Consider the following 26,880-nt stretch of genomic DNA (forward strand, 5'->3'; position numbering starts at 1 on the left):
TTGCAAAGGACACTGGAAGTAGTAGTGCCAAGAAAATTTCCAAATTTACAAAAGATGTCCAGGTCAATCCTAGTTACTACAATGACTGTCTGTCTTTTGGGAATACTGCCCTGCTGTCCAGCCATGTGGGGCTGGAAGAAGCTTGGTGAATTCAGCAGCATCCAGTGGAAAATCCTTTGTTTGTTTGAGGGAGGCAATTTTATTTTTTCTATTGACATTATAGAAGGGAGCCTGCCTTTGTGCAGGCACAGGGAGAGTTAATGTTGAACCAAATCGACTTCCAACACAATGGGCCAACCCCCAAAGAGTCCAATTTTTTCTGTTGATTCCTTCACAAACACTCGCTGTCTGCCAGTTTGCATTATTCCCATTTATGCTCAAGACTAAGGAATTTGGGATTTTAGACTGCTGCTGAGTCTGGTAGTACCCATAACCTGCCTTGGGCTATTGAAAACAAAGAGTTGGCATCACTGAATCTCTGGTCTGTTTCCATCTGTAAGTTAGGAAATGTTTCCCTAAGCCTTGGTAGCAGTGATCCTGGTTTTAACTTGTGTTTTCAACAGGCAATTTCCTGTTTTATACTCTAAAGATTGATGGGGTTTCTCTGTGTCTTTGTAGGGGATGGAAAACCAGAAGGCTGAAGGCCCATCTGCCAAGGAGCCGGTGAAGGAGAGGAACGATGGCTCAGAGGAGCCCCAGGCCACATTGTCTGCTGGCAAACGGTACTGAGCACTTTTTTCAGATGTGACAAAGCACATGACAAGCTTTACATGCCTCTTCCTCAGGAAAAACTTTCTGGCAGAGATGACCAGTGCCACAGATTGTTTCCTTTCCCTACAAATGCTCTAGGATAAAAAATGCCTACTTGTGCCTTGTGCTGAACACAACTTCTCTGGAGGGGTTTCCACAAAAATGGAGAGACAAACAGACACCCACTGGTGGCAGCTCAGATGATCCAGTGCAGTGGCAAGGGCAGTGTTGTGGAGGCTGGGAGAGAGCCAAGTTTCTGCTGCATGACTTGGGACAAGTAAATTCAAACAGGGCTTTTTTTCACCTGAGTGGAGTCTTTTTCAGATGGGTGTTTTGATGAGAAATCTCAGTCTGGAAGCAAGATGCCCTTCCACAAAGATGCAGTTCTCATCCGTGTGGTTTGGCCTGGCAGAATCATGGTTTCCTTACCCTCAAACAGTGCCAAGTTTGAGTAGTAAGGAGCAAGGCAATTCCTGAACAACTTCAGTCAACAGGTGTCTCAATGTGGACTTTTTGCCTTGATATTCCTGTCCTTCATGTAATCTGCTTGATGGACAGCATGTTTGGTTTATTTCCCCCTGTGCTGCAATCAGCATTTAAGACAGGAATTTGCTCCTTGCTGTCTCTTCATGGCAGCTGCAGAGCTGCTTGTACCTGTTCTCCTCTGATAGCAGAGGGGATTTATTTAGCTCTGTCCTGCTCAGCAGTGGCAGGAAAGTGACCACATGCCTCAATAGCACAGCTGGCATCTTCCTGTGCTCATGGAAGAGACAGGTTGATCAGGAGAATTGTTCCTGGTGGCGTTGTGAAGCTGTGCATCTGGTCTCCAGGGAAGCAAATGAAATGTGAGCATAGTTGTGGGATGTCTGGCTTCTGTTTTTATCTCTGTTACTGATTTTCTGAATCTTTCAAATATGGCCCTGTTTATCTGTTCAGAATGCATCTGAGCTACTTTTCCAGATTGTCATGCCTGGTTATAGAGACACTTCTCCAGAGTGATGTGTTTCCTTATTCTAAGACACACACGTCCCATATGAGGAGGCATTTAAACTTAGCAGTAGTGTCTCTCTTTCTCCACAAAGCAAAGTGACCTGTGTGCCCTGGCAGCCATCCGAAGATAGATCAGATGCATCTCATCCTTGGCTTTCCTGAGTGAGCAGTGGTGAGAATGTCACTTGCAGATTGTCTCCTGTAATGATTGTCATGAGGTCCATGTTGTTCTTCAGAGCCCCATGACTTTGCAGCTTGAAATCACATAATTAGGAAAGCTGCTCAAGATGTTTTGCTCACAATTAACTGCAGGTATTGTCTGTGGCTGCAGCTCTCTCCATAGAGAGCAGCAGGCACAACTTTCCCAGGCATTTTTCTGGGGAAGGCTGTGAGAAGATCAGAGAAAAGAGTGAGAAACAATTCTTATCCTCACTTGCTGCACCTGTTGTTGTGAACACGTGGAATGTGTTATGGAGATTTGTTTACCAAAGGGTGATTTCTTAATTGGCCACTGGTGATGGTGTTTTGGATTCAATTGCCCAGTCTGGTCTGTCTGTATCAGACTGTCTGTGAGGGCAATGAGTTTCAGTATAGTATAGTATAGTATAGTATAGTATAGTATAGTATAGTATAGTATAATAGAGTGATTGATCAGCCTTCTGGAATCATGGAGTCAATGCTAATTATTTCCACGATGGGGATGCCATGCTATGATAATTATCACCACCACGTCCTCATTTGGTTTTATTTTCCAGGGTGAAATCTCCCTCTGATGGACACCTCCTACCCCGTGCAAAAGCCCAGGTCACGTCACCTCCAGCTGTGGAAGAAACGGAGCTGCTCCAGAAGCTTCACCATCTCCTGGAAGCCAAGGGGTTTCAGGCACGGATGGAAGGAGTGGAACTCCTCCTAGACCTGTGCAAAAACAGCCCCAGCTCATCTCCACTAACATTGCCCAGGTATGTAGGGTATCTTCGCTGCTCCTTTCCTTTAGCTCCTTTCCTCAGCCTGTAGCAGCGAAGTTAATTCAGTGTGTCTTGGCACTCTGTCCTGGCTGTTTGGGACACGCTGGTCCCTCTCACCCAGACAAATGTAATTCAGGTCCAGGCTTCAGGACAAGTTATTTCAGTCCAGCTGTATTTGTCTGGCAGGTGCCTATTGATGCTGTTCATCAGATGATGGCAGAATTTTCTGCTGGTGTAACTGCTGCTCTCTCCTACTCCCAGCTGGGTGAAGTGAAGGGAATCCAGCCCCTGAAAGCATGGCAATTGTTCTCTAGACCAAAAATGGGTTTGCACAGGGAAGAGAAGTATCAGGCTGGGTGTTGCCTTCTGGATCAAGGCAGGAGACCTGGTTCTGAGGAACAGCTCGACGGCCCACTCTCCCGGGCCGTTCGGGCCAATGACACACGCAGACATCAATATGATGGACGGTCAAAAGGTGTTTATTACTTCTTCTCATGGGGTCTTATAGTCTTAGGGGTCTCTACGTCAAAAAGGGGGTTTGTCCTTCTTATCTATGGTTAGTAGGGAATGGAAAAGTACTGGGTAAGGAATGGAAAGTTACTGGTATTTGGTTAAGGGAGGCTACATTCCTATGTTAATTTCTTATCTATGAGTAACAGAGGGTCTTATCTACAGGGAACAGAGGGTACTGCCTTTCCGTAACATTGCGACATCTTCCGCAGCGCCTTTCCCTATCTCCCACATCTCCCCCCCCTTTTTCACAAATGAATGAGGTAGTCATGTACATAGGTACTAAAATGAGGTATGAGGTTGTAACTTGACAAGGGAAAGGGGTTTTGGGAAACCTGAGTAAGCTTTTGCCAGACAAGTTCGGAAAATCTTGTGACTGGCAGTGTTCCTTGGTTGAGTTCACAGCAATTGTCGTCGCCCTACGAACAGGATGTTGGTCCGCTCCAGGCGGCTCTGAACGAACGAGACCAGCTTGTTCAGCAGGCATGGTCCGAAGGTAACTGTTAGAAACAGCATCGCCAATGGACCTATCAGGGCAGAAGTCAGAGTGGTTAGCCAAGGTGATTGATTGAACCAGGACTCGTACCAGCCCTGTTGGGCTTCCCTGTCTTTCTGTCTCTGAGCCAGTCGGTTCCGGAGTTCTGCCATGGAGTCTCTCACTACTCCTGTGTGGTCTGCATAGAAGCAGCACTCCTCTTTCAAGGCGGCACACAGGCCCCCTTGCTGCATGAACAGGAGGTCCAAGCCTCGCCTGTTCTGCAAGACCACTTCTGAGAGTGAGGAGACCGACTTCTCTAGAAAGGAGATGGATTTCTCAATCCTTTGCAGGTCCTCGTCAATCGTTGCCTGCAGCTGGGACAGTCCTTGGTGCTGGGTCTCTAGGGCTGAAACACCCGTGGCTGTTCCGGCTGCTCCCAGGCCGAGCAGCATTGCAATAGTTATACCTGTCATTATTTCTCTTTTGTGGATCCGGCTGGGTCCCTCAAGAAGATGGTACATCTCTTCGTCTGAGTGGTACAGGACCCTAGGAACAATCAGAACTTGGACACAGAAGTCGTTAGAGTCGTTGAATTTGGGAAGGAACACACAAGGACTCACTCTGGATCGCTGGCAAACCCACATCCCAGATGCGGATGGGATTACCCACTTATTGTTTTTCCTGTTAGGCTTGACAATTTTGGTGCAGACGTTGCCTTTCCGCCTAGCTAGGGTTGCATTGCCAAAGCATCTGCCTCGGCCTGTGACTTGACTCAGGGTGATTCCTTTGCAAGGGGTATCCCATCTGCACTGGTGAGGGGCATCGGCTGAGGAATAACTGAAGGGAGTGTTTAAAGCGACTCCTTCGTAAAAGGGGGGTTTGACATCGTAACAAAGCCAGCAGGGTTCGGTTAGGCTAGGGTTGGATACGTTCAGGGATACAAAGGTAGCTTCTAACATACGAAGGATTGGGTCTGAGTCTGACTCGGTTAAGCGGCTCATCTGAAAGGTTTCCGCTTGACTGGTCGGGACATTGCTGACCCCTGTGGGTAAGGTTTTGGGGTAGGTTACGTTTCTCCCTTTCGGCACGCTTTTAATCGATTTGTTGGGTCCGACCGCTCGGGGTGCAGACAGTTGGAGCCTGATAATTTGCACGTTCATCCTCTCTTTTGACCCTTGAAGGACCACTGTCCACGTTTTGCCTGTGGCCCAGCTAGGGTGTTCTGGCTGCAAGACCGTCATGTTGTAATCAGTGCATGCCCGAAATCTAGGGATTTTATGTTGGTTTCGATGGAAGTTTCCATGAGAGAAGAAGGGTGTTTTGCAGCCGATGGGTGCCCAGGTGAACTGTAAGAATTTGTCTGGCTCTTGTGGATCCCACCCAGGCCCCGACGGTCTGGCATCTGTAACTATGGTTTCGCAGCCCCAGTGCCCACAATATCCCCACCCTGGGTGATTGCAGTAGCTTTTCCCAGGGTTTGAAGCTGGGCACCAGTAGGATAGGTACGAGTGTGTGACGTGTGGGGAATAGGGGTTTACCTTTGGCTGTCCTGGAAACAGGTCGGTGATGCGGAGCACGAAGGATGGGGTGTTTGGTGTGGTGATTTCTCTGAGTACTTTGCCACTACTAAGGTGTCGCATGACCCACCTGAAGGGCTGATGGGAGTAGTGGTCTGGGCTGGCTTGCCCTCTGGCGACAAGCCCCAACAGCAAAATCACACAGAAACACCCTTGGTGCTTGGGTCTCACCCGTGCGCGTCTCTCGGGTGCTGTCTGATGGCTTGGTGGTCTGTCACTTTCGTCTGGAACTGGGATGTACGCGTCACAAGGACGTCCCACGAGCAGGTCCTGTAAACTAAAACTCGCAATTCTCGTCAGTCTCATTCTGCTCGCTATGAAGGTCTGGTTTAATCGACTTAAGTGGACACCACCTGATTTTGCCATCCTTTTTGACAGCTGTGTACCCTCGCCCCGTGAGCATCAGCCTCCAGCCCCGTTCCCACTCGCCTAGCTCATTTCTAATTACCACCTGTGGGCCCTCTTCTAGCGTTCGAGTGGCCCAGTGTTTTTGGATGGGACTGTTTGTTTCATCTCCCCTAGGGAATTGATTCAGAGCCAGCAAAGCGGTTGCCAGCATACGTGCCTGATCTCCTGGGGGAATGGCATTGGCAAAGCCCTCTGCTTTTGCCAACACTTCTATCTTGGTTTTCAGGGTCTGGTTTGCTCTCTCAACTATGGCCTGTCCGGTACTGTTGTATGGGATGCCTTGCACTAACGTGATGCCCCATTTCGAGGCAAATTCCTGTACTTGTTTGGAGGTGAAATTGGAGCTAATGTCCGTTTTGATCTGCTTGGGGATACCAAGCCAAGCAATGGCTGTCAGCCAGTGCTGAATTGTGGTTTTGGAGTTAGTTTTGGGGTGCTGTGTGGCTATGATCGTTCCGCTATAAGTGTCCACTGTCACTGCAAGCCATGCTCGGGGCTTCAGCAGTTCGCACCAGGTGAAGTCCGACTGCCAGATTTCTGAGGGCTTGAGACCTCTCGGGTTGACCCTGTAGGTCCAAAGGGGTGACTTCTGGCAATAAGGGCAGGTGGCTTACCACATGTTTTGCGTCCGCCGTCGAGATTCCGCATCTCTTCACCAGTTGACGAGCTCTTTGCAAGGTCCAAACGCCTTTCGCTGCGGCGTCCACTTTGTCGTTGCCGATCTGGAAGTAACCTTTGACTGGGTCATGGCTGTTGATGTGGATGACTGACACGGTGCCCTGTCGCGAGGAGAGTGCTTCTTCCAGCATTAGGGCTGCTGCTGATGTTGACACTCCTGGTCCTGCCATGGCTAGGCAGAGCCTTGCCACGAATATAGAGTCCGTTACAATGTTGAGGTGTTCGTCTTGGAAGAGTCCGCACCCCAAAACCACTGCTGCTGCCTCCAGTTGTTGCACTGACATTGTGGGGTCACACGCTTTGACGCAGTGCCATTGCTCTCCTGCCTGCCACACTGCTGCTGCGGTTGAAGTCGTGGAGGAAGCATCTGTGAAGACCGTTGGTCCTGGCTGCGGTCTGTCCTTGACCTTTGGTGGCATGTCCATGTCGACTACGGTCAGCAGCTTAGTCCAGGGTGGCTTGGAGGAGTAGGAGATTTCTCCTCCGAAGCCGGAGAGAGCAAGGGCCAGGTACTCCGATATTGTAGCTGACTCTGTGGTCGGCTGCTTGCGAAACGGAAGGTGGATGCTTGTCGGTTCGGTCCCTAGGTGTTTCAAGGCGAGTTTCCTGCCTTTCATGATGAGGCTGGCGATGCATTCGATTCCTGGGGAAAATGCACGAGCGGGTCTTCCAAGGACCACCCATTGGATCAGTCGGGCCTTTTCAGCGAGTCCTTGGGCCAGTGCTCCCACTCCCCCCTTCGGTGTAAAGTGGACGTACAGGTCCAGTGGCACGGCTGGGTTCCACCTGGCAAGCGTGCCAGTGGACATCTAGTTTTCGATGAAGTCGAGGGAGCTCGTTGCTTGCGGCGTCAGCTCCTTGGGATCCCAGGGGTTCTTTCCTTTCAGGAGGTCGTACAGAGGGTCCATGACCTCGGGAGGAATCAGGACAATGTTGCGAAGCCACTGCAGCGATCCCACCAGGCGTTGCACGTCGTGGAGCATCTCGACGTCTCGGTTGATCTTCATCTCGGGGGGGTGTCATGTAGGAGCTTGTGATCCCTACTCCCAGGAAGGTCACGCAGGGTCCTCTCTTGATCTTTGCACTTGCGATCTCGAAGCCATTGGCCTGAAGGGTCTCCGTGATTGTGGACAGCAGGTGATCTACTTGGCTTGTCGATGGTGCTGCAACCAGGATGTCGTCCATGTACTGGATGATGGTTGCGGTGGGATTGGAGTGTCGGACTGGCATCAGTGCTTTGTCCACGGTGATTTGGCATATGGTCGGGCTGTCGACCAGGCCTTGTGGAAGCACTCTCCATTGGAAGCGAAGGTTGGGCTGCTCGCCGTTTCGAAACGCCACGGAAAAGGCGAATCATTCTCTGTCCTCAGGGTGCAGGGGCATTGAAAAGAAACAGTCCTTGATGTCCAGTACTGCGCACGGCTGCCCTGTGGGAATGGCTGAGTTTGCGGGTAGCAGTGTCTGGACTGGACCCAGGGGTCGGATCGTCTTGTTCACTTCTCTCAGGTCGTGGACGAGACGATAGCCTTGTCCAGACTTTTGGGGATCACGAATACAGGGGTGTTCCATGGGCTGGTGGAGGGTTCTATGTGACCCTTTTGCAGTTCGCGGTTGACCAGTTCCAGCAAGGCTGCCATTCGAGGCTCTGTCAGGGGCCACTGCTCAACCCATACAGGGTCTGATGACTTCCAAGTCAATTTGATTGGCAGCGGAGGGTGTACGGCAGTGGCCCTCAGGATAAATTTGTAATTCGAAATCCGAGCATGGAAAGGACGTCCCTTCCTAACAGGGGTGGAGAATTTTGCAAAATGTAGGGGTAGATTGCTACTGTCTGTTCTGGTCCCTTTCTCGTGTGAAGTGTTATAGCCACCAGCTGGGTGCTTTTCCATGCCCGGGACTGCCCCCCCACTCCGTTCACTGGGGGGACTTCCTTGAATTGCCAATGTCCGGGCCAATGTGCTTGGGGAATAATCGTGCAGTCTGATCCCGTGTCCGCCCAAAACTGAAACCCTATGACGTGGGGATCCTGGCTGCCGTAAAGGCGGCATGTCCCCCACACCATCAGGGGCTCCTTCCCTATTTTCATGACCAAGGCCACCCAGGGATCCCGCTCTGGGGCGTCCCCTGCTGTTCCTGTGACTCCGGCGTGGCTTGTGGCGGTGGGGGGTGCGAAGGTATTGAGGGTGCTGCACAACTCTGCCACTGTATTGCTGGGGGGGATGCAAAGTTGACTGCTCCCTGTGGGGGCATAGTGTATGAGGGTCCCCTGCCCCACTGGGGGTTGCTGTAGCTGGGCCGCTGCATATTCCAGGTGGGAGGGGGCTGGCTGCGGCCCAGGTGCCCCCTCCCTCTCCCGTTTCCCTGGGGCCTGGATCTGCATTCCTTAGCTAAATGCCCCTTCCTTCCACACACCCAGCACGGCCCCCTACCTCCCCCTTGGCGTGGTGGAGCATCTGCTGATAGGTGCCTTGGCTGGGGGCAGTTTGCTGCCAAGTGGCCTGCCTGGCCACACTTAAGGCACGCCATCACACTGGTTATTGCAGTGTGAACTGCTGCTTGAATGGGAGCTAGATGTTCCTCCTTTGCAACGTGTCTGATCATGGCAGCTATATTAGACCCCTGTGGCAGTGACCTTAAAATGTCCTTGGTGGCTGAGTTGCATTGCTGGCGTAGGCACTCTGCCAGCACGGGACCCTTCGCCTCTGAGGGTAACGCAGAGGAATCTAATGCGGCCTGAAGTTTGTCCACAAACTGAGTGAAGCTCTTACTCTCACCCTGCTTTATGGAAGACCATGGAGATGGTTTGGCTACCACTTTAGAGGCATCACGGATGGCTTCTCGGGCAGCATGGGTTGTTGTCATGACCTCATGGGCCCGCAAGCCCTCAGCCTGTTGCTGGGGGGTGATCATAGTGGGGTCTGTGCCCATTAGCCTCTGTATGCTGGAGCCGTGCAGTGGGTGGTCTGCCCCTGTTACCAAGGCTAGCTGTTTGATGCAATTGTCCTCCCATTCTTGTTTAAAAACGAACATCCCTGCACCATCAAATATCATTCTACACGTCTGCTTAATATCAAAGGCAAGCATATCGTCCCCACCGAAAAGGCCGTCAATAAGTGTGCAAACCATGGCAGAATTAATTCCCTTATCCACAATCGCTTTAACAATTGCCTGCACATCTTTCGGATTGACTGGTGAATAAGTCCTTTGGTTTCCGCCTGCCCCCCCCCACACGAACCGGGAACACCAGAGTGGCAGACGGAGCCCATTCCACGCAAGCCATTTTTATTTTCCGCCACTTTGTAAGTGGGGTTTGGTTTTTCTCTGGTAACGCCTTCACCCATGCGGGAGCACTGTGGCTAGTGACCTTACATGCCGCTGCTCTCTCTCTGATAAAGCTAGAATCTGAGTCGGAATCCTCCGACCCTATCTCGGGCTCAGAGCTCGAGTCCGAGTCCGAGCCGGAAGTCGAGTAAAGAGATGCTTCCGGGCTGCTCTGCCTTTTCCTCGGGCTCCGACCCCGCCCCTTCCTGCGGGGGTCAGGCCGTTCCCTCCCCCTGGGGTCCCCCTGCCTCCTGCTGGGGGAGGTCCTTGCCCTACAAGGACTTAATTTGAATAAAGCGCTCTGATTGGTCTTACGCGCCTCCACGGGGGCCGCCCTGTCTCCCCGCTCGCCCGCGCATGCGTTGTTAAGCAGGCTGACTGCGTTTCCGCCCCCCTCCTCCTCCTCCTTTCTGCCCTGACCACGCGGTCCGGCGCCATTTTCAAACGCATATGGTGGGGGGGCGTTTTTATCGATCCCTATGGGGTCCGACATTCTGGCCGCGTTCCGCGCCTCCTCCGCGAGCCCCTGCCAGAACGCCCGCGTGTGCTCCCCACCCTCTGATGGTGAGTCCGCTTGCTGAGGGGGATCTGGTGTTCGCGCCTCCGCGTGCCCGCCCGCGTCAAGCACCTCCGCGGTTTGTGTCGCTGCGCCCACCCCCAACTGTGGCACGGCTAATAAACAAGTTTGCACGGCTATCCAGGTTTCTTGCTCTTGTCGAGCTTTTTGCAGAGCCTGGACAACTCTGCCCCACGATTTTAGGGCTTTCCCTGAGCCCAAGGACATAGTGTCCTCTGCCAGAGCTTTTGTACAATTATCCCACATGTCCGAATGTAGGACGTCCACAGGGCTTTCAATAGCCCCAAGCTTAATCAATCTCGTCAATGCGAGAGTTAAATCTCTAAGTTTACATTCTATACCCCATTGTGCATGCATCTCTGTTACGACCTTCGCTATGGATTCCATGGTCCACGCTGGTCCGGAGGCGTCCTTCCCGCTGTGGTCAGACCTGCTGCCACAGCCGCCGTCCTCTTTCCAGGAGAATCCCCGTTCCCCGGGCGCAAGCCGCTTCCCGGGTTTTGGGCAGCAAATTTTGCCTTCTGGATCAAGGCAGGCGACCTGGTTCTGAGGAACAGCTCGACGGCCCACTCTCCCGGGCCGTTCGGGCCAATGACATACACAGACATCAATATGATGGACGGTCAAAAGGCGTTTATTACTTCTTCTCATGGGGTCTTATAGTCTTAGGGGTCTCTACGTCAAAAAGGGGGTTTGTCCTTCTTATCTATGGTTAGTAGGGAATGGAAAAGTACTGGGTAAGGAATGGAAAGTTACTGGTATTTGGTTAAGGGAGGCTACATTCCTATGTTAATTTCTTATCTATGAGTAACAGAGGGTCTTATCTACGGGGAACAGAGGGTCCTGCCTTTCCGTAACATTGCGACATCTTCCGCAGCGCCTTTCCCTATCTCCCACAGCTGGGTTGGTTTAAACCAAGTTGTTTAAGAATACTTCTATATACTCCATCTTGTCTTACACAGGCGCAGCTCTGGCTACTCATTTCCATCCTTGTTCCTATTCCTCTTGGTAAAGACAGTGCTCACCCTTCTTGGGAGTCTTTTTTTCTCTTTGGAAAAGGAGGAAAACAGCTAAGGACTCATCTCTGCCTTCTCCTCCCTGTACCTGCTTTTTCCCTTTTTCCAGAGAAAGGTGCCTGATAATGTGGCTGTCAAGGGACTGAACCTGCTCTAATGAGAGCTGTACAGCACATTACATTTCAGAAGTCCACCTGTTACTTAGAGAAATGGTCTGGATCCTGGAAGAGTTGATCAGAGCCCTGCTCTTCTCCAGACACTGCTCTGAGACAAACAAAAGAAAACTTAGATCTCCTCCAGCCATAGTTTTGGCAAAATCATAGTTGCCGTCAGTACTTGAGGCAACTGTATAGAAAACCAGGCATTGTAAACATCTGCTTCCATTCAAAGCAAAGGTAGTCCTTAGCATTAATAAATGGAATTGATTTAATGATTTATAGATGGAGAGAAATACCATAGGAACTATTTTGTCCCCAGCCAAACCTCCTAAAACAGAAGAAAATCTTTCAACCAGCATGAGGTTGTGCCACCATTCCAGTGAGTAGCCCACAGGAAAACAGTGACATTGTGCAAGCGAGTGCTGCCCTGACAGAAAGGATCACTTTCATCTTTGACATTGCTGACTGCTACAGCCATTCTTCAAACAGGGGCATTTGAATCGAGCTTTCACGTTGCATGTTCTCTTCACAGAGTTTTGAATATTTTGTCCTGAGAATATCTGACAGCCACAAGAAAGTGAAGCAGAGGGTGCTGGACATGCTGGCTGAAATCACAGGAGCCCTGAAAGATGTCTTGAACCCGGTGATCATTGGTTTGGTGGAAGGAGTAACAAAGAACCTGAACTCAAAGGATCCCAGGGTTCGTGGGGCAGCTGTGAAAGCACTGGAAGAATCCATTGCTCATTTGGGTAAGGCTGAGCCCTGGCAGGGACTCTCCTCAGCTTCGTCTCTGTTGCTCCTGCACCAGAGAGCGCTGAGTGCCTTGACAGCTGCTCTTGCCTGTGGAACACTGCAGCTGACACCCACCAGAGGCTGTGCAGGTGCAGTCCTTATGCACCATCCCCAACAGGCTGGAATGGGATCAGCATTTCCCAACAGTCCCAGGAGCCCTTGGCTCTGTGCTGCTTGTCTGAAGAGCAAGTCCTGGGCTACAGCTCTGCTACAGTTCAGAAGCAAAGGGGGTTTGGAATTTGCTTGCGCCCCATCTGACTTCCCAAATGAACAGCTTTGCTGTTGGCATGAAGGGACACTGACCATCAGAGCTTCTGCAGGGCAGCCACCTGGGAGGCTCTACATTAGAGGCATTAGCTGCCTATTTTCCACTTTTCTTCTTTGTCTTCTGTTTTCAGAGGGGAACTTGTGATTCACCAAGTTCATTTCTTTAGAACAAACAGGTATAAACCCAGCTGTCAATGATGCCTTGTTCCACGTATTGTTTTGCGTGGTGCAAGATGGCCACAGCAATTAACTACATAGGCAAGGGCTGCTCTAAATTCCTTTGCCACACAGATTTATGTCAGCTCTGAGAATGCTGCACTGGGGAAATATGCCTGCAAAAAGGAGTGTTGAAGAGGCAGGTCTTCAAGGGGAGCTTCTACTTTCTCCTCCCCAGCTGCCCTGTGAACTCAGGAACTGCCTGACTCAGTGCCTTTCTGTGTCCCAAGTATGGGGCTCTTCCTTTGTGCTCTGGGATGCAAAACCTTTTCGCTGCTTCCATGTGACTGAACTCCTGAGGTCCCTGATGTGAAATGTTTTAACACAGCTCCTGCTACAGCAGACAAGTTTGGATTTACAAATGTGAAAGGAGAGCTTTTCTTTTGGAATTTAAAACCCTGCCAAGTAGGCTGGAAGGAAAGAAGAAAAGGATTCAAAACCCAGCAGAAATGTACTTTATTTTATAAAATGGGGTTGGCCCTGCCCTTTCTCCTATGACCTAAGAAAAGTGAGCAGAAACGTGTGTTTCCCTTGTAGATAAAGTGGCACTGCTGAAAGAGTTCAGCTACCAATGGAATCACCTGAGTGGCCAAGCCCTGCTGGATGTCACCGAGCGTATCACAGGTTTGGCCTCCCCTTCTGAGCCCAGAGCTCTTCCCAGGGAGCATTTACAGGGAATGCCTGTGAGCAGACAGCAGAGCAGCTCCTCCAAACCAGGAGGTGCTGAGCGTGTCCCTGCTGCCCCATGGCCAAGGCAGGTGGGTTTGGCAGGTTTTCCCTGGCTGCTGCAGGGCGTGGCAGCACCTGAGATGGGGGCGGCGCTCGGCCTGGGGTTGAGCTCTCACTGGGGCATCTCAGAACCACCTCCAGCAAAGGGAGGGCTAAAAATGCCCCAGCTGGCTCCTCTCTGGGGAGCTCAGGGACATCTGTGATCTTTGAGGGGAAATGGTGGCAAATGCTGTTTCAGGGCATCCGTTTGTTTTGTCCTCACAGAATTCTTGTTTTTCTCTTGGAAAGTTTTGAGGCTGAACCGTGCAGGGCCTGGGGGTCACAGCTTAGGCCAGAACTCAACAGAGGTATCAGAGGCACAGGTTTAGTGCAAGGCAGCCTCTGGGGCACAGGGACGGAAGCAGAGTGCTGAGGCTCCCTGCCTGTGCTGTCAGAGGGGCCTTGGACTGAGCCTTTCAGGGTGTGCAAACAGTGTCTGCCTGTGTCAGTGCTGTCCAAAATGCTACAAATGCAGCTGATAATTGATTCCTCAGAGGAGCTTGCTATGCCAGCAATAGCCAAGGAATGGAAAAAGGATAACCTCAATATATGGTAGAGAAGATGATTGATAGCCTTGCTTTAACTGGGGCTAAATCCACTGCTAATTATGCCAGCATCTTTGAATGCAAGGTTTAATACACTTTGTGTCTTCATTAGGAATGTCAAAAGGGCATGTTCAGTGATTGGGAATGTCAAAGGCCCTTAAAGAGCATTTGAATAAAGTAGATCTCCAGCAATAAGGAATTTAGTTTAGCAGTTATTTTGATCTCTTTTTCAAATAAAGGAATTAATCATAAATTAAGACTACTTTAGAAAAAGCAGATGTTCTCTCTGAGATTTAGTAGGAACAGACAGCTGTTCCTCACGTTCAGTAGTCACCAATGTCTTTAATTACATTTAACTCAAATGAATTCCCATTTGAAAATGGGTACCATAACCCTTTCCTGCTTAGCAGAATTGGTTTTGGTTACTTGCAGGAGCTCTTTCAATATTTCAGTGTTGATGACTGCTGGTGGATTAGCAGCATAGAGAAAATGAAGTCTCTTCCACCACAGAATATTAAATGGCTGCTAGATAACATTTTGTCTGATCAGAAAATAAGAATGGTCTCCAGAGCATTTCAGGTTTTTTTTTTCTCTCAGCCAAATCTGCCATGCAAGAAGCCTGTTGGTAGTAAATATTTGTCTGTGTTTGATATAGTTCAGTTCAGAAAATGGGCAGAGAGATTCAAGAAATAATATGAGAAAACACCCATGTTTTGATTACATTTTAGTCCCCTGTGTAGCATTTTTCTTTCTCTATGTCCTTGTTCCAGTGGGCATTATAAGAAAAAATGCCATTACCATTTGGAGGGGAAGTGGCAATAAAATGTGCAGATGCTCAAATGCCAGGGCAATGGGGTCTGGGTAATTGTCTAAGACACCCTGAGGTTTGAAACAGCTCTTTGTTGGAAGCCCCAAAAGCATTCTACCAAAGACCCCAGCTGGTTACTGATGTTTCTCATCCAGCTGTCAGGCAGCAGCCATCTCTGGTGGGCTGGAGTTTTGAGGTGTGTTCTAATCCTGCCCTTTGCTGTGTGCCGCTGAGCACAGGGAAGAGACAGATTAGACATTTGGCACTTGGCATCAAAGTTACAAAAATGGAATCATCCCTTTTATTAGACATCTCTCCATTTCCTCTCTATGGTGCATTTCCAAATCTTCAGTGTGGGTTTAGAAAACTTCTTAATGGAAATCAAAGGCAATTGGACATTTCATTCATTATTCATGCAGAGATTGTGAAATAATTTAGTAAAGGTAGGAACTCTGCCACAGGGACAGGGCTCTGGTTGCAGCAATTAGTCCTGAGGGGTTGGTGGTTCTGTTTCCAGGATGATCAGCTGCTTTGCCCGTTTCTGGACCAAGGGGCTCTGGGTACTATTTTGCTGCTCTTGGCCAGAGAGGCTGGCAAGAAGCAGAAGCAGAGGTAGATCCTTGTTGCAGTGAGGCTGGTGGGTAAGGAGCTGTGTCTCTGTCCCGGCAGTGCTTGTGCAGGGGGTTCATGCCAGGAGCCCTGAAGTCGTCCAGCGCGACGCCCTGCCCGTGCTCTGGTCCTGCCTGGAGAACAAGGCGCTGCCTGTGCGGAGCGCCAGCGTCCGCACTGTGGCCACCAAGCTGGCCTCTGCCCTCTGCAAGGTGATGGGCACCCAGCTGAAGAAATGTGATGCCAGCAAGCCTCCACATGTGCGGGAAAACCTCTCCAAAATGCTGGGCTGGTGAAGGCGAGATGCTCTCCAGAAGGCTGAGGAAGCGCTGAGTTGGACACCTCTTGATTTGCCTTTTGTGCTGTGCCAAAAATGACGAAATCCTAAGGAAGGGTGTGCATCTGCCCCTGCTCTCTCCATTGCCCTTCCTAGTCATGGCATGGGGGGCTGAAGCAGCTCCAGACTGAGGACAAGGTGAAGGCAATCATGGCTCAGCCGCACGCAGAGGTGAGGGGGGAGCTGGGCCAATCTCTGCCGGCAGGAAGGGTCTTGTGGTAGCCCAGAGAGGCTGTGCACATTGCCAGGGAACAGCTGTGCCCTGCATGTGCCCCTGCAATGAGCTGTGCTGCTGCCAGTGCCCCTGGAGCTGTAGGGCTGCTGAGCTGTGGGGCAGGCAGAGGAGCAGGAGGGTGCATGTGCAGCTGAGCCATTCCTGGAGAGCACAGGGCTCTGGGCTCCCTGCTTTCCCAGGGCAGCCCAGAGGCCAGGCTGGGCCTGTGCCAGCTCTGGGCAAGTGGCTCAGGGTTTTGCCCTGGCCTGCCTCAGTGTCTGCCAGCAGGAGCATGTTTCCCTGTGCAGCTGTTTAGAAGTTTGCAGGAAATGTGTCCCAGGAAATATGGAGCTTCAGATGCTTTAGGTTTTCCTAGGTGGCCTCTGTTAAACTTTGTGTCTCCATTTTGCAGATCTGGCTGGTTACAGTCTTACCGAGAAGTTTTTTCTAGTCAGGAAGAAGCTGCCACCTGTATGAAGAGTGTTTGAAGAACAGGATTGATGCATTAGGCTTGGTAGTTAGAGCTGTACGTATGTTTTGATCTTTAGATGTAATTTTGAATTATTGTGTTTTGATTGTGTCTTTAAGTTTTGATGGCATACTTTTAATTGTATATATTTCATTTTGATGATGGAAAAAAAAGTAAATTAAAAAAAATAAATAAACTAAGAGAAGAATATGTGACCAGGACCTGCTAGCCTAGAGATTATGGGAGTGCAGCTCACTCAATGTGCCAGTGTCCCACCACATCCTTTCCTCATTGGGCCTCTCCTCTTCCTCTTTGGCCATGTTTTCTTTGTGTCATTTGTGCTGCTCTTTGTTACTTACCATTACAACAGAGTCACCTGTTGACCTGTTTGGGGGACAATGGATCCAAAAGGTCCTGTATAGTCACAGGTTTTCTACCTAGGTGTGTTCTGTGCTCACCAAAGGCCTGAGCAAAGAAACCAAGAGAAGTGTGCCCAGATCCCAAAGCTTTGCTCCTTTGCAATCTCCCACAGATCTGGCTCACAGGTGTCTTCAATCACAATTCCATAGGTAAGAAGAGGTCACGTATTTCACTGGGAAATGATGCACTGCTTTGGCAAAGTTCACCTGTATGTATATTTACCCAGGACAGCAGTGCAGCTGTTGTTTGCACCTTGTTTGCAGAAGGATGAGTGCACTGGGAGGCCAATAACAAGTGACAAGGGTTCCTCAAATCTGCACTGCAGCCTGGGTGCCATTCAGCCCAGAGGTAGGGGATCATTTGTTCCCATGGACCAGTGCTTGCCAGTGGAATGAATTCCTACACAGCTGGAAGAAGCAATTCTGGATTCAGCTCCAGCTGTTGGTGGGCTGCATGATCATTGACAATGCTGCCCTTCCAGAAATTATTCTGCAGTTTCCTTTCATAGTCATTTGAAGCTTTTAAACTTCACATTTCAATTTGCTTTGCCTTAGGGAAAAACACTTCTGGGCCCAGTGCAAACTGTAACCTTTTGACAGCAAAGTCCTGATGGTTGCCAGCTTCTGATGTTACACAATGTCACCTGGCTGCATGTGTTTGCTTGGCTCTGGGTCTAGTCCCAGCCTAGTAAAGCCCAGGCCGGGTGGCACGTTGCAGGGAAAATTGGTCCATGAGCTTATGGGGTTGCCATCAGCAGCAGAGTGAATGTGCCCTTTAGGGATTCCTCTGGAGACAAAATTAGGGACCTGCTCCATGCCACAATATTCTCTTAGATCTTTCTAAAATATCCTAGAAAAGGCTGTGAAACTTCACATCTCCTTGCACACCCACTGTTTGAAGAGGGGCATTTTTGTCCATCCTCAAAGTCATTGCTCTTGCACACCAGAAACATGAACATCCACCAACAGTAATGATGCATGGTCCTCCTGCTGCTGCTTCAAAGCACTGGGAAGGACAGACCTGGGTATTACCAATATGAGCACTTAATTTCCATTTCATGCTCCTTCAAGCTGTCCAGATCTCAGGGCTTTTTGTTTCAAAGCAGCCACTGCACCATCTCTAGGGAAGAACAGGAAATGGGAAACAGCGACTGTCAGCCGTGCAGGGGCGTGGGGGAAAACCTGAAGTGTCTGCATCAAAAGATGAATGGGAAGAGTGTAATTGCCAAAGCAAACACTTCGTTAGGATAGCAGGAGCAGTTCTTTAATGCATGCTTGCATGAAGATCATTTGGGATCTCCTTTTTGTATCTCATGCAGAAAAGGAGCTCTTAATAATACCACGCTACCTAAACCAGATTGGGACGCAGCTCTGTAGTGGTTCACAATGAAGCAGACTGCCTGCTTTGTCACTGCCAGCCCTGCGGAGCCTGCGAGGGACTGTAGTGTATCCCATGCCTGTTTTACCTCCACGCAGAGCTTGGTTTTCCTTATTAGTGTGGAGTAAATACAAGAGTAATAAAATGGGCAATTAAACTGGCCACTTGGGAGGATATGCTCATGCTTTGGCATGTCAGTCCTGTACCTCATGCTCCCAAGGCTTGTTACTCATCATGAAATATTTTAACAAAAAACCTCCGCTCTCATGTTACATCTGAATAAAACTGCATCAGATCATCAAGAATTCTGCTGTCAGGAACAAGACAAGAGCCTTCCGACACTCACTTGCAGCTGTCCCGGATTGCTGCAGCCCTTTGTGAAAAGCTGCTGCAGACAGAGTGTTTGGAGTTGGTTTGGGCCTTTATGAAAGATCTGTGGAGCAGTGTGCAGGGCTCTCCTGGCAGGAAACTGTTTGTCCAAGCCCAGGGACACGGTGCCGGCAGGAGCGGAGCGGCCCCGCTCCCAGCCCGAGAGTCTGTGAGCTGAGCCACACCGGGGAGACAAGGCAGCGAGGGGCTCCAGCCCAGCTGCTTCACTGCCCTGCCCGCTCCATGGAGCTCTGCCATGGGAGAAAGCCGATGCTGGACAAGCCCTCGAGCTTCCATCAGCTGCTGGAACTGCTCCGTGACAGCTCCTGTTCTTCTGAGAGAGAACCCAGCGCCTTCTTGTAATGCGTGTCATGGGGGGATTCTGTTTGTTAATAAACTGTTGGGGGTTTTTCACTTTCATCTATTAGGAATAATTTTCCATTGCTGGAAAGAGGTTGTTGGAACACTTTAGAGGAGACGACGTATTGCACAATATCCTGTTTGAAGTTGTCTCAAACTGTGTGAGACAGATGGCTTCACACAGGAGCATACCCAAGGCTGCTGAGGGGAAGGCACAGAGGAAGACAAACCCAGTATTTCTGAGGGAACTCCTTGACACCAAACCAGCCTGAGTTGTCAAACAGCAGACCTGATATTTCAAGACATGGGCCAAAGGGGAAACCTTTCAGGGTGTTTCGTCCAGGCTGGGCTATGCTTGAGGCAAAGGTGTGTCAGTGTGTTGGATAATACTCTTTTCTTGACCTAGAGATGGTGACACTGAGAGGCGTTTTAAAAACTTTTATTCCATTTTCAGTCTCACGAGAAGGGTGAGACAATACACATAATTCACGCCATCACAATCAGAAGCCAACTATTTCCTAATTACTTGGTCTATCAGCTTTTTGCCATGACATGTTGTAGATGCCTTAAAACCAATTATTTAAAACTACCCCTTGTGGGTCCCACTACAATGCATCTTTCATAGCTCCATTTTTCCAAAATCTTATTTGCAATGCCATCTTTTGAAACATTTTTCTAGCTCCATTTCTCTCTCAACAATTACTGTCCTATTTGTGGAGAGTTTAGTTCAAGCATGGCTTAAAAGAAAAAGGCCATGAAAGCATACAGTGGAGAGAAAAGTAAAAGGTAGTTGCAAAGCAGTTCCCAGGCTGATTTCTATAAACAATTAGGCTCTCTCATGCATCACTTTATAAACAATAAGGTTCTCAGACAGTCTTCCCATAACAAGCAAAACACCTTCTGTGGGAAAAGATGGCACCCTGGGAACAGATATGGAGGTTTTGGGAACCTTTCATATCACAGTGGGAACACTAGTTCTGTTTTTAGTGAATAATCACAGGTGTTGTAAAACAAGAGGAGTGGTTGTAGTTTTCTCTGTTAGCCTGTCGTGAGCTTGGATTTTGTAATATGCATGAAGTTGGTTGGCACTGTCATATAAAGTGACCGATCGATCAATAAATCGGAGTTCGATGCATTAAAGGATGGTCATCTCCCCTTCACTTCAATACCTATTCCATGGCATTTTTAAGTTAGCATTTCTTGTCTCAAGATTTATATACAGATTCATACTTTGTGGGCCTTCTATTAGGCTCTAAAAACTTTCTACAAATCCATTTCCCGCATCAGTGCACTTGGCTCCTTCTCTCCTCATTGTGCCTGGCAAGCCCAGGAGCCCAGAGCTCCTGCAGAACCCATCACAGCACTCAGTGGGAGCAAACTTGTGTCCAGTCCTCACCCGGAGCTGCGGTGCCCAGCATTCCACCACACTGGAATGAGGAACTGTTCCTGCTCTTTCAGAAGGAGCTAAGGAGGTCTGGCCTTCAGATCAATTGTCTGCAGGCTCCTGCAGTGCCTGGTGCTGCTCCCTTGCCAGAGGCACCCCAGGCCAGGGGGGCACATCTGGGCTGCTGTGTCTGGCTCTGGGGCTCCCTGTTCTGGGCAATGGGGAGGAGCTGCAGAGGCTCTGCAGGACTGACAGGATGGGCTTTGGGGCTGGCAGGAGAAGCTGAGGGACCTGGGCTGCTGGAGCTCCTGAAGAGGAGGCTCAGGGCTCCACCTGCAACTGCTCCAAGGGTGGTTTCCGAGAATCCCAGAATCAGCAAGGGTGGAAGAGGCCATGGAGATCATCAAGTCCACCCTGTGCCCTGACACCGCCTTGTCTCCCCTGAGACTCCTCCAGCATAAACAACTGCAGGTCCCTCAGCCACTCCCCACAGGACTTGGGTTGTTCCAGACCCCTCCCCAGCCTTGTTGCCCTTCTCTGGACACGCTCCAGCCCCTCCATGTCCTTCCTAAATGAGGGGGCCCAGAACTGCAAACAGCACTTGAGGTGCTGCCCAAGCATTGCTGAGCACAGGGGAAGAATCCCTGCCCTGCTCCTGCTGGCCACACCATTCCTGATCCAGGCCAGGAGCCACTGGCCTCCTTGGCCACCTGGACACACTGCTGGCTCCTGTCCAGCCTGCTGTCCATCAGTCCCTGCAGGTTCCCTTTCTGCCTGGCTGCTGTCCAGCCCTTCTGGCGCCATGTTGAGGGAGGGAGGCAGGGAGGGAACGGGTCCAGATCCAATCCTTCCTGAAATGTGGTGTTTGCTGGCACTGCCAGTTCCCAGATCTTGATATTTCCATATTCTGGTACAGCCCAAGTGCAGCAACTTGCTGGCAAAGAAAGCCAAAACCAAGCAAATACCTGGTACTTACAGCAACCCGATCTCGGGTTTGCTGACACCGCCAGTACCCAGATCGGGAATGTTCCAGAAATCTGCACAGCTTAATTCCAGCAGTTTGCTGGCACAGAAAATTAGCATCTGGAAATTTCTCAGTGCCAGCAAAACCTAAATGCAGCAATTTTCTGGCAAAGAAAGCCAGAACCCAGCACCTTCCCGCTGCTGCCACCAGCACCACCCAGATCTGGTGTTTGCTGCACAAGTGCCCAGATCTGGAAATTTCCCATTGCTGGCACAGCCCAAGTCCAGCAATTTGCTGGCACAGAAAGCCAAAATCCAGCAATCTCCTGATGCTAGTACAGGTGCCCAGACCTGGTGTTTGCTGCCACTGCCAGTGCTCAGATCTGGAGAGTTCCCTGTTCTGGCAAAGCCAAGTCCAGCAATTTTCTGGTCAAGAAAGCCACAATCTGGCAATTCCCTTCTACCGTCACTGGCAATGCCAAGATCCGCTGTTTGCTGGCACCGCCAGTGCCCAGATGTGCGGATTTCCCGGTGCCGGCACAGCAAATTTCTTTGCCAGTAATTTTCTGGCAAAGAAAGCCAAAACCTTGCAAATACCTGGTACCTACAGCAACCCAATCTTGTGTTTGCTGACACCACAAGTGCCCAGATCCAGAATTTTTCAGGTTCCTGCACAGCATAATTCCAGATATATGCTGGCACTGAAATTTAACATTTGGCAATTTCCTGGTGCTGGTACATTCCCCACCCAGATCTGGTGTGCGCTGGCACTGCCAGTGCCCACATCTGGCAATTTCCCTCTTCTGGCACCACCCATGTCCAGAATTTGCTGGCAAAGAAAGCTAAAACCTGGCAATTTCCCCTTGCCAGCACTGCCCAATCTGGAGTTTGCTGGCAGCAGGATCGCAGGAAAGAAGGAAGGAAAGAAGGAAAGAAAAGAGGAAGGGGTCCAGATCCAGTCCTTCCTGGAGCCTGAAATGGGCTCTTGGCTGGCAATGCCAGTGCCCAGATCTGGATATTTCCCTATTCTGGCACAGCAATTTGCTGGCACAGAAATCCAAAACCCGTGGCATCTTCCTGCTACTGGCTCTGGCATCACCCACATCTTGTGTTTCATGTAACCAGAATCCAGATTTGGAAATTTCTCAGCACCAGCAGAGCCCAAATCCGGCAGATTTCTGTCACTGGCAATGACACCACCCAGATCTGGTGTTTGCATCCAGCGCCAGCACCCAGATCTGAAAACTTCCTGGTGCTGGCACAGCCCAAGTCCAGTGATTTGCTGGCACAGACAGCCAAAGTTTGGAAATTTGCAGGTTCTGGCACCAGCACCATCCAGCTCTGGTGTTTGCTGGACCGCCAGTGCCCAGATGTGGAAATTTCCCAGTGCCTTCACAGCCCAGCTCTAGCAATTTGGTTTTAGCTAGCTGGGGCAGAGAAGTTCCTTGGACTGTGACTTTCCTTTTTCTTGGAACTGTTTACACCTGCTCTGGACTGAAAACCCAGACAAACACCTGCAGCTCACACCTGTGGCCCACCGAGCTCTGGGACACTGCATTCCAGAACCAGAGGGACTTAGAAGAGACCGAGGGAGCCAACTACAACCCACAAAAAGAACTTTCTGAATTTGCCATCTCTTCAGCACTGTCAGAGGTTTTATTTAATATTATTCATTTTTCATGCTTGTGAATACTTTACTTGTTAAATAAACTGGGGTTTTTTCACTTTTCTCCAGGGAAGTCTTTCCCTGAACTAGTAGGAGGAGGGGCTGCTTGAACTTGCTTTCTAGACGGACCCCTTTTGGAGGTTTCCTCCCCAAATTTGCCCTAAGCCAGCACAGTCATCATGAAAATTTCACCAGTGGCATCATTTCCTGGTGGCAAATCTTGCGACAGAAGCTTGACCTTGTTCTCCATGAGAGATTCTTGGGAAGAGCAGACAGAAGATTCCTGGAAAACTGAAACAGCTTTCCAGAAGTGAAATGGAAATGAAAGAAACAATCCAAGATGTTTTCCTCTATTTATTTCTATGCTCCCCTTTTCTATGTTGCATCCCAGTAATTCCAGATGCACCTCACCTCTAAGATCAGTGGCTTAGTGATTTTTAGATACTAAAATACCATGAGCCGCACACAGTTTTCCTTTCCCTGTTTTTACAGGAAAGCAACACTGGAGGTCTAAGTGCAGTGCTGGGGTCAGGTAGGAATCCTACCCCAAGGGAAGGTGCCCTGACAGCGTTTGACCCTCAGCAAGGACAATGCACAGCAGTGAGCGAGGGGATCGCTGTGCCAGCGTGCAGGAGTCAGGGCTCTGCATCTGGGCTCAGCGCTGCAAAGTTCCCGTGTTTGGGCAAACGGAGGGGCTGTCCCCGGGGCGCGCGGGGCTCGAACGTGGGGCTCGTGGGGCGAGCGGGGAACGGACACGGGGACGAACGGCCCCGGTGCCTCAGTTGCAGCAGCGGCAGCGGCAGCAGCAGCAGCGGTGGCAGCAGCAGCGGCGGCAGCAGAAGCAGCAGCAACAAAGAGATATTTTGAATAATCTCTTTCTTTCTCTTCTCTCTTTCTCTCTCTCTCCCTTTCCCGCTGTCGGGCACCCTCCTGTCGGGGTCCTTGCCCGGCCTCCCTCTCCCCTGCCGGGCCGGGCCATGGCCCCGGCCCGTCCCCGGTCCCGGGCGGGGCTGCCCCGAGCCCGGCTCCGGCCGTCCCGCCGCGGTCTTGCCTCCGCCCGGATCTGGCCCTACTGGCGGTGGCGCTGCTGGGCGGGCATCAGTGCCTGGGGCGGCATCGCCGCCCGTCGGCTCCGCCTGACCCGAGCCCGGCCCCAGACCCGACGCAGGGTCCAGTCCCGACCCCGGCCCCGGCCCCGGCCCCGGCCCCGGTCCCGCCCCCGCCCCCGGCCCCAGCCCCAGCCCCGGCCCGTGCTACTCCCGGGGCCCGCGGAGGACACACGTTGCGCGGCCGCTCCCGCCGCCTCCGCTGAGGCTTCCCCGGCCCGAGCTCCGCCCCTCGGCAGCGCGGCCGCCGGCCCCGAGCCTCCCGTGCCGCGTTCCGAAGAGCGAACGCCTGGGCATGGCCAGCCCGGGGCGGGTGAGGGGCGCTCGGGGGTCGTTGCTGGCCCCGAGCCGAGCCCTGACAGCCGCGTCCCGCCCGCAGGGACGGCGCAGGAGGCCCTGCAGGAGCGCTACCGGCTGGGATCGCTGCTGGGGCGCGGCGGCTTCGGAAGAGTCTTCGCGGCCACGCGGCTCTCGGACGGCGCCCCGGTGAGCGGCGGGGCCGGCAGCGGGCGCAGGAGGAGGGGATGGAGGAGGAGGAGGGCGGAGGGCGGAGGATGGGGCTCGCAGTGCGGGCGGCGAGCTCACCCCGCTGCTGCCCTTGGCTTGCAGGTGGCCATCAAAAGGGTGCCACGGAACCGCGTCCGGCACTGGGGCGAGCTGGTGAGTGAGCGGGGCCAGCAGCCGGGGCTGCCGGCCGGGGATGAGCCGAGGCCCGGCACGGTGGGAGCCACCAGGACGCCCCGAGGAAGAGCGGGCGTGGGGCCAGCGCAGGGCGCAGAGCATCCCGGGCTGGCTGAGGGCTTCCCCAGGCCTGGCAGGGCATCGGCCCCACTGACGGCATCGTGCTCCTCCCGCAGCCCGACGGCACCAGCGCACCCCTGGAGATTGTGCTGCTGGCCAAGGTGTCCACTGGCTTCCCTGGTGTGATCCAGCTGCTGGAGTGGCTCGAGCTCCCCAACTGCATCGTGATGGTGCTGGAGCGGCCAGAGCAGTGTCAGGACCTGCATCGTTTCATTCGGGCACGGCAGTTCCTGCCCGAGGAGGAGGCGCGGGAGCTGTTCCGCCAGGTGCTGGGGGCCGTGCGGCACTGCACCAGCTGCGGGGTCCTGCACAGGGACATCAAGCCAGAGAACATCCTGGTTGACCTGGACACCGGGCAGGCCAAACTCATCGACTTTGGCTGTGGCACCTACCTGCAGGACACAGTCTACACTCACTTTGCAGGTGAGCCTACCCAGGGCTGCGCTCCCGCTGCTGACATCTCATGGCCCAACATCTCCCAGCCCAAGCTGGCTGTGGCAGCGGGAGTTCTCCCTTTTGCTGCCAGTCAGGGCACTGAGTCTTCAGCTGAGTTACTTTAGAGCAGGGCTGGGTGGGCAGCCATCTTCCAGCCCTGCTGACAGCCTCTGCCAGCCACTCTGCCCAGGACTGGGACTGGGCTGGGGCAGCCAGCCCGACCAAAGCCCTCGTGGGTGGGGGTAGCAGAGAGGGAGGGCAGAACATGTGCCCCAGCCACTTTGGTGTGCAGACGAGAGGAAGGGCTTGGACTGCTCCACTCGCCCTGTTTGCCTTGGCTTCATAATATTTTTGGGGCAATGCAGGCAGGGAGGATAAGGGCAAGTTTTTTTCCCAGCATGGAGTGGGTTTTTCCTTTGCATGTCATGGTCGGGCCTAGCCAGGGCTGCCCTCTTTCAGAACCAGAGGCTTCTTTTCCAACCCTAACTTTGTGCACAAGTCCCAGGTGCTGGTGAGAGGGCAGTGGTCACCCTGTGTGCCCCTGATGCAGCCCCCGCAGGTGCAGGGATGCTGGGGCCAGGCTCTGGGAGCAGCAGCATCCCCCTGATGAACTCCATCTGTATTCCATAGGAACACTGTCCTACAGCCCCCCGGAATGGAACGACTTTGGCTGGTACCATGGCGAGCCAGCTACCATCTGGTCCCTGGGCATCCTGCTACACCAGATGGTCTGCGGGGAGCATCCTTTCAGGAGGGGCCAGAACCTCAGCTGGGGCCAGCTCCCGCTGCCACAAAGGCTCTCTCAAGGTGGATCCTCTTCTCTGGGCACGGGGGGAATCCCAGTGCTGGGAGCCAGCAGCAGGGTCGTGGGCATCCCGCTCTGGCAGCTGCTGAGGAGGTGGCACATGTCCTGCTCTCCTCCAAAACAGGGAATTGATGGGAAAGTTTAGGCCCAGCTCTGAGCACATCCAGCATGGCCTGGGCATGGGAATAGTGGGGTAAAGCAGACAGGAGCCTTCTCTGGCCGACCGGCAGTTTCTGCTTTCTCTCCCCAGAGTGCAAAGACCTGATCAGGTGGTGTTTATCCGTGAACTCATTGGACAGACCCACACTGGAAGACCTGTTCTGTGATCCTTGGATGTGGGATATTCCTCTGCCATAGAAGAAGGGAGAGAGCCACAGGCACACTTTGATCCAGAGCCCTGGTAAGTTCCTGCTCCACATATGCCTTGGCAATGAGAACCAAAGGAACCCAGAGCTTTTTGCACTGCCTGTGTCACTGCACCAGGGTCATGGGATGGGAACACACAGCCCTTGTGCTGGAGCTGAGCTGCTCTGCCCAGCACTGGTGGCCGCCATCCCAGCTGGTTTTGCTTGTCCTGGTTCCCTGACAGCTGGGGCCCTGGGCAGAGCCCTGAGAGCCTGGTCTGCCCCCAGGGAAGGAGAAGGAGCCCCTGGAGAAGCTGTACCGGGTGGGGATGCTGCTGCTGCTGCTTCTGCTGCTGCTGGAGACAGCGAGGGTGACATCAGGGATGACAAGCTCTTC

At 52.0% G+C, this 26,880-nt stretch overlaps 1 protein-coding gene across 1 annotated transcript; it reads left to right on the forward strand.

Moving 5' to 3' along the window:
- The first annotated feature begins 10,630 nt into the window (after nt 1–10,630).
- LOC131564518 (serine/threonine-protein kinase pim-1-like) lies at nt 10,631–26,496 on the forward strand. Its single transcript, XM_058814972.1, has 8 exons — nt 10,631–10,735; nt 15,867–15,941; nt 23,832–24,137; nt 24,228–24,584; nt 24,708–24,758; nt 24,956–25,322; nt 25,965–26,141; nt 26,390–26,496. Exons 1-8 carry the CDS (start codon nt 10,631–10,633, stop codon nt 26,494–26,496), a joined length of 1,545 nt encoding a protein of 514 aa, XP_058670955.1.
- Nucleotides 26,497–26,880: the final 384 nt, after the last annotated feature.

The sequence above is a fragment of the Ammospiza caudacuta genome, chromosome 15, assembly GCF_027887145.1.
Source record: "Ammospiza caudacuta isolate bAmmCau1 chromosome 15, bAmmCau1.pri, whole genome shotgun sequence".
Taxonomy (NCBI): Eukaryota; Metazoa; Chordata; class Aves; order Passeriformes; family Passerellidae; genus Ammospiza; species Ammospiza caudacuta.

Excerpts from the sequence above, each read along its gene's own strand:
- LOC131564518 (XM_058814972.1), top strand. The coding sequence starts at position 10,631 with ATGGATTCCATGGTCCACGCTGGTCCGGAGGCGTCCTTCCCGCTGTGG. Across the intron at positions 25,323-25,964 it reads AGTCTACACTCACTTTGCAG|GAACACTGTCCTACAGCCCC; the intron begins GTGAGCCTACCC and ends TGTATTCCATAG. Across the intron at positions 26,142-26,389 it reads GCCACAAAGGCTCTCTCAAG|AGTGCAAAGACCTGATCAGG; the intron begins GTGGATCCTCTT and ends TTCTCTCCCCAG.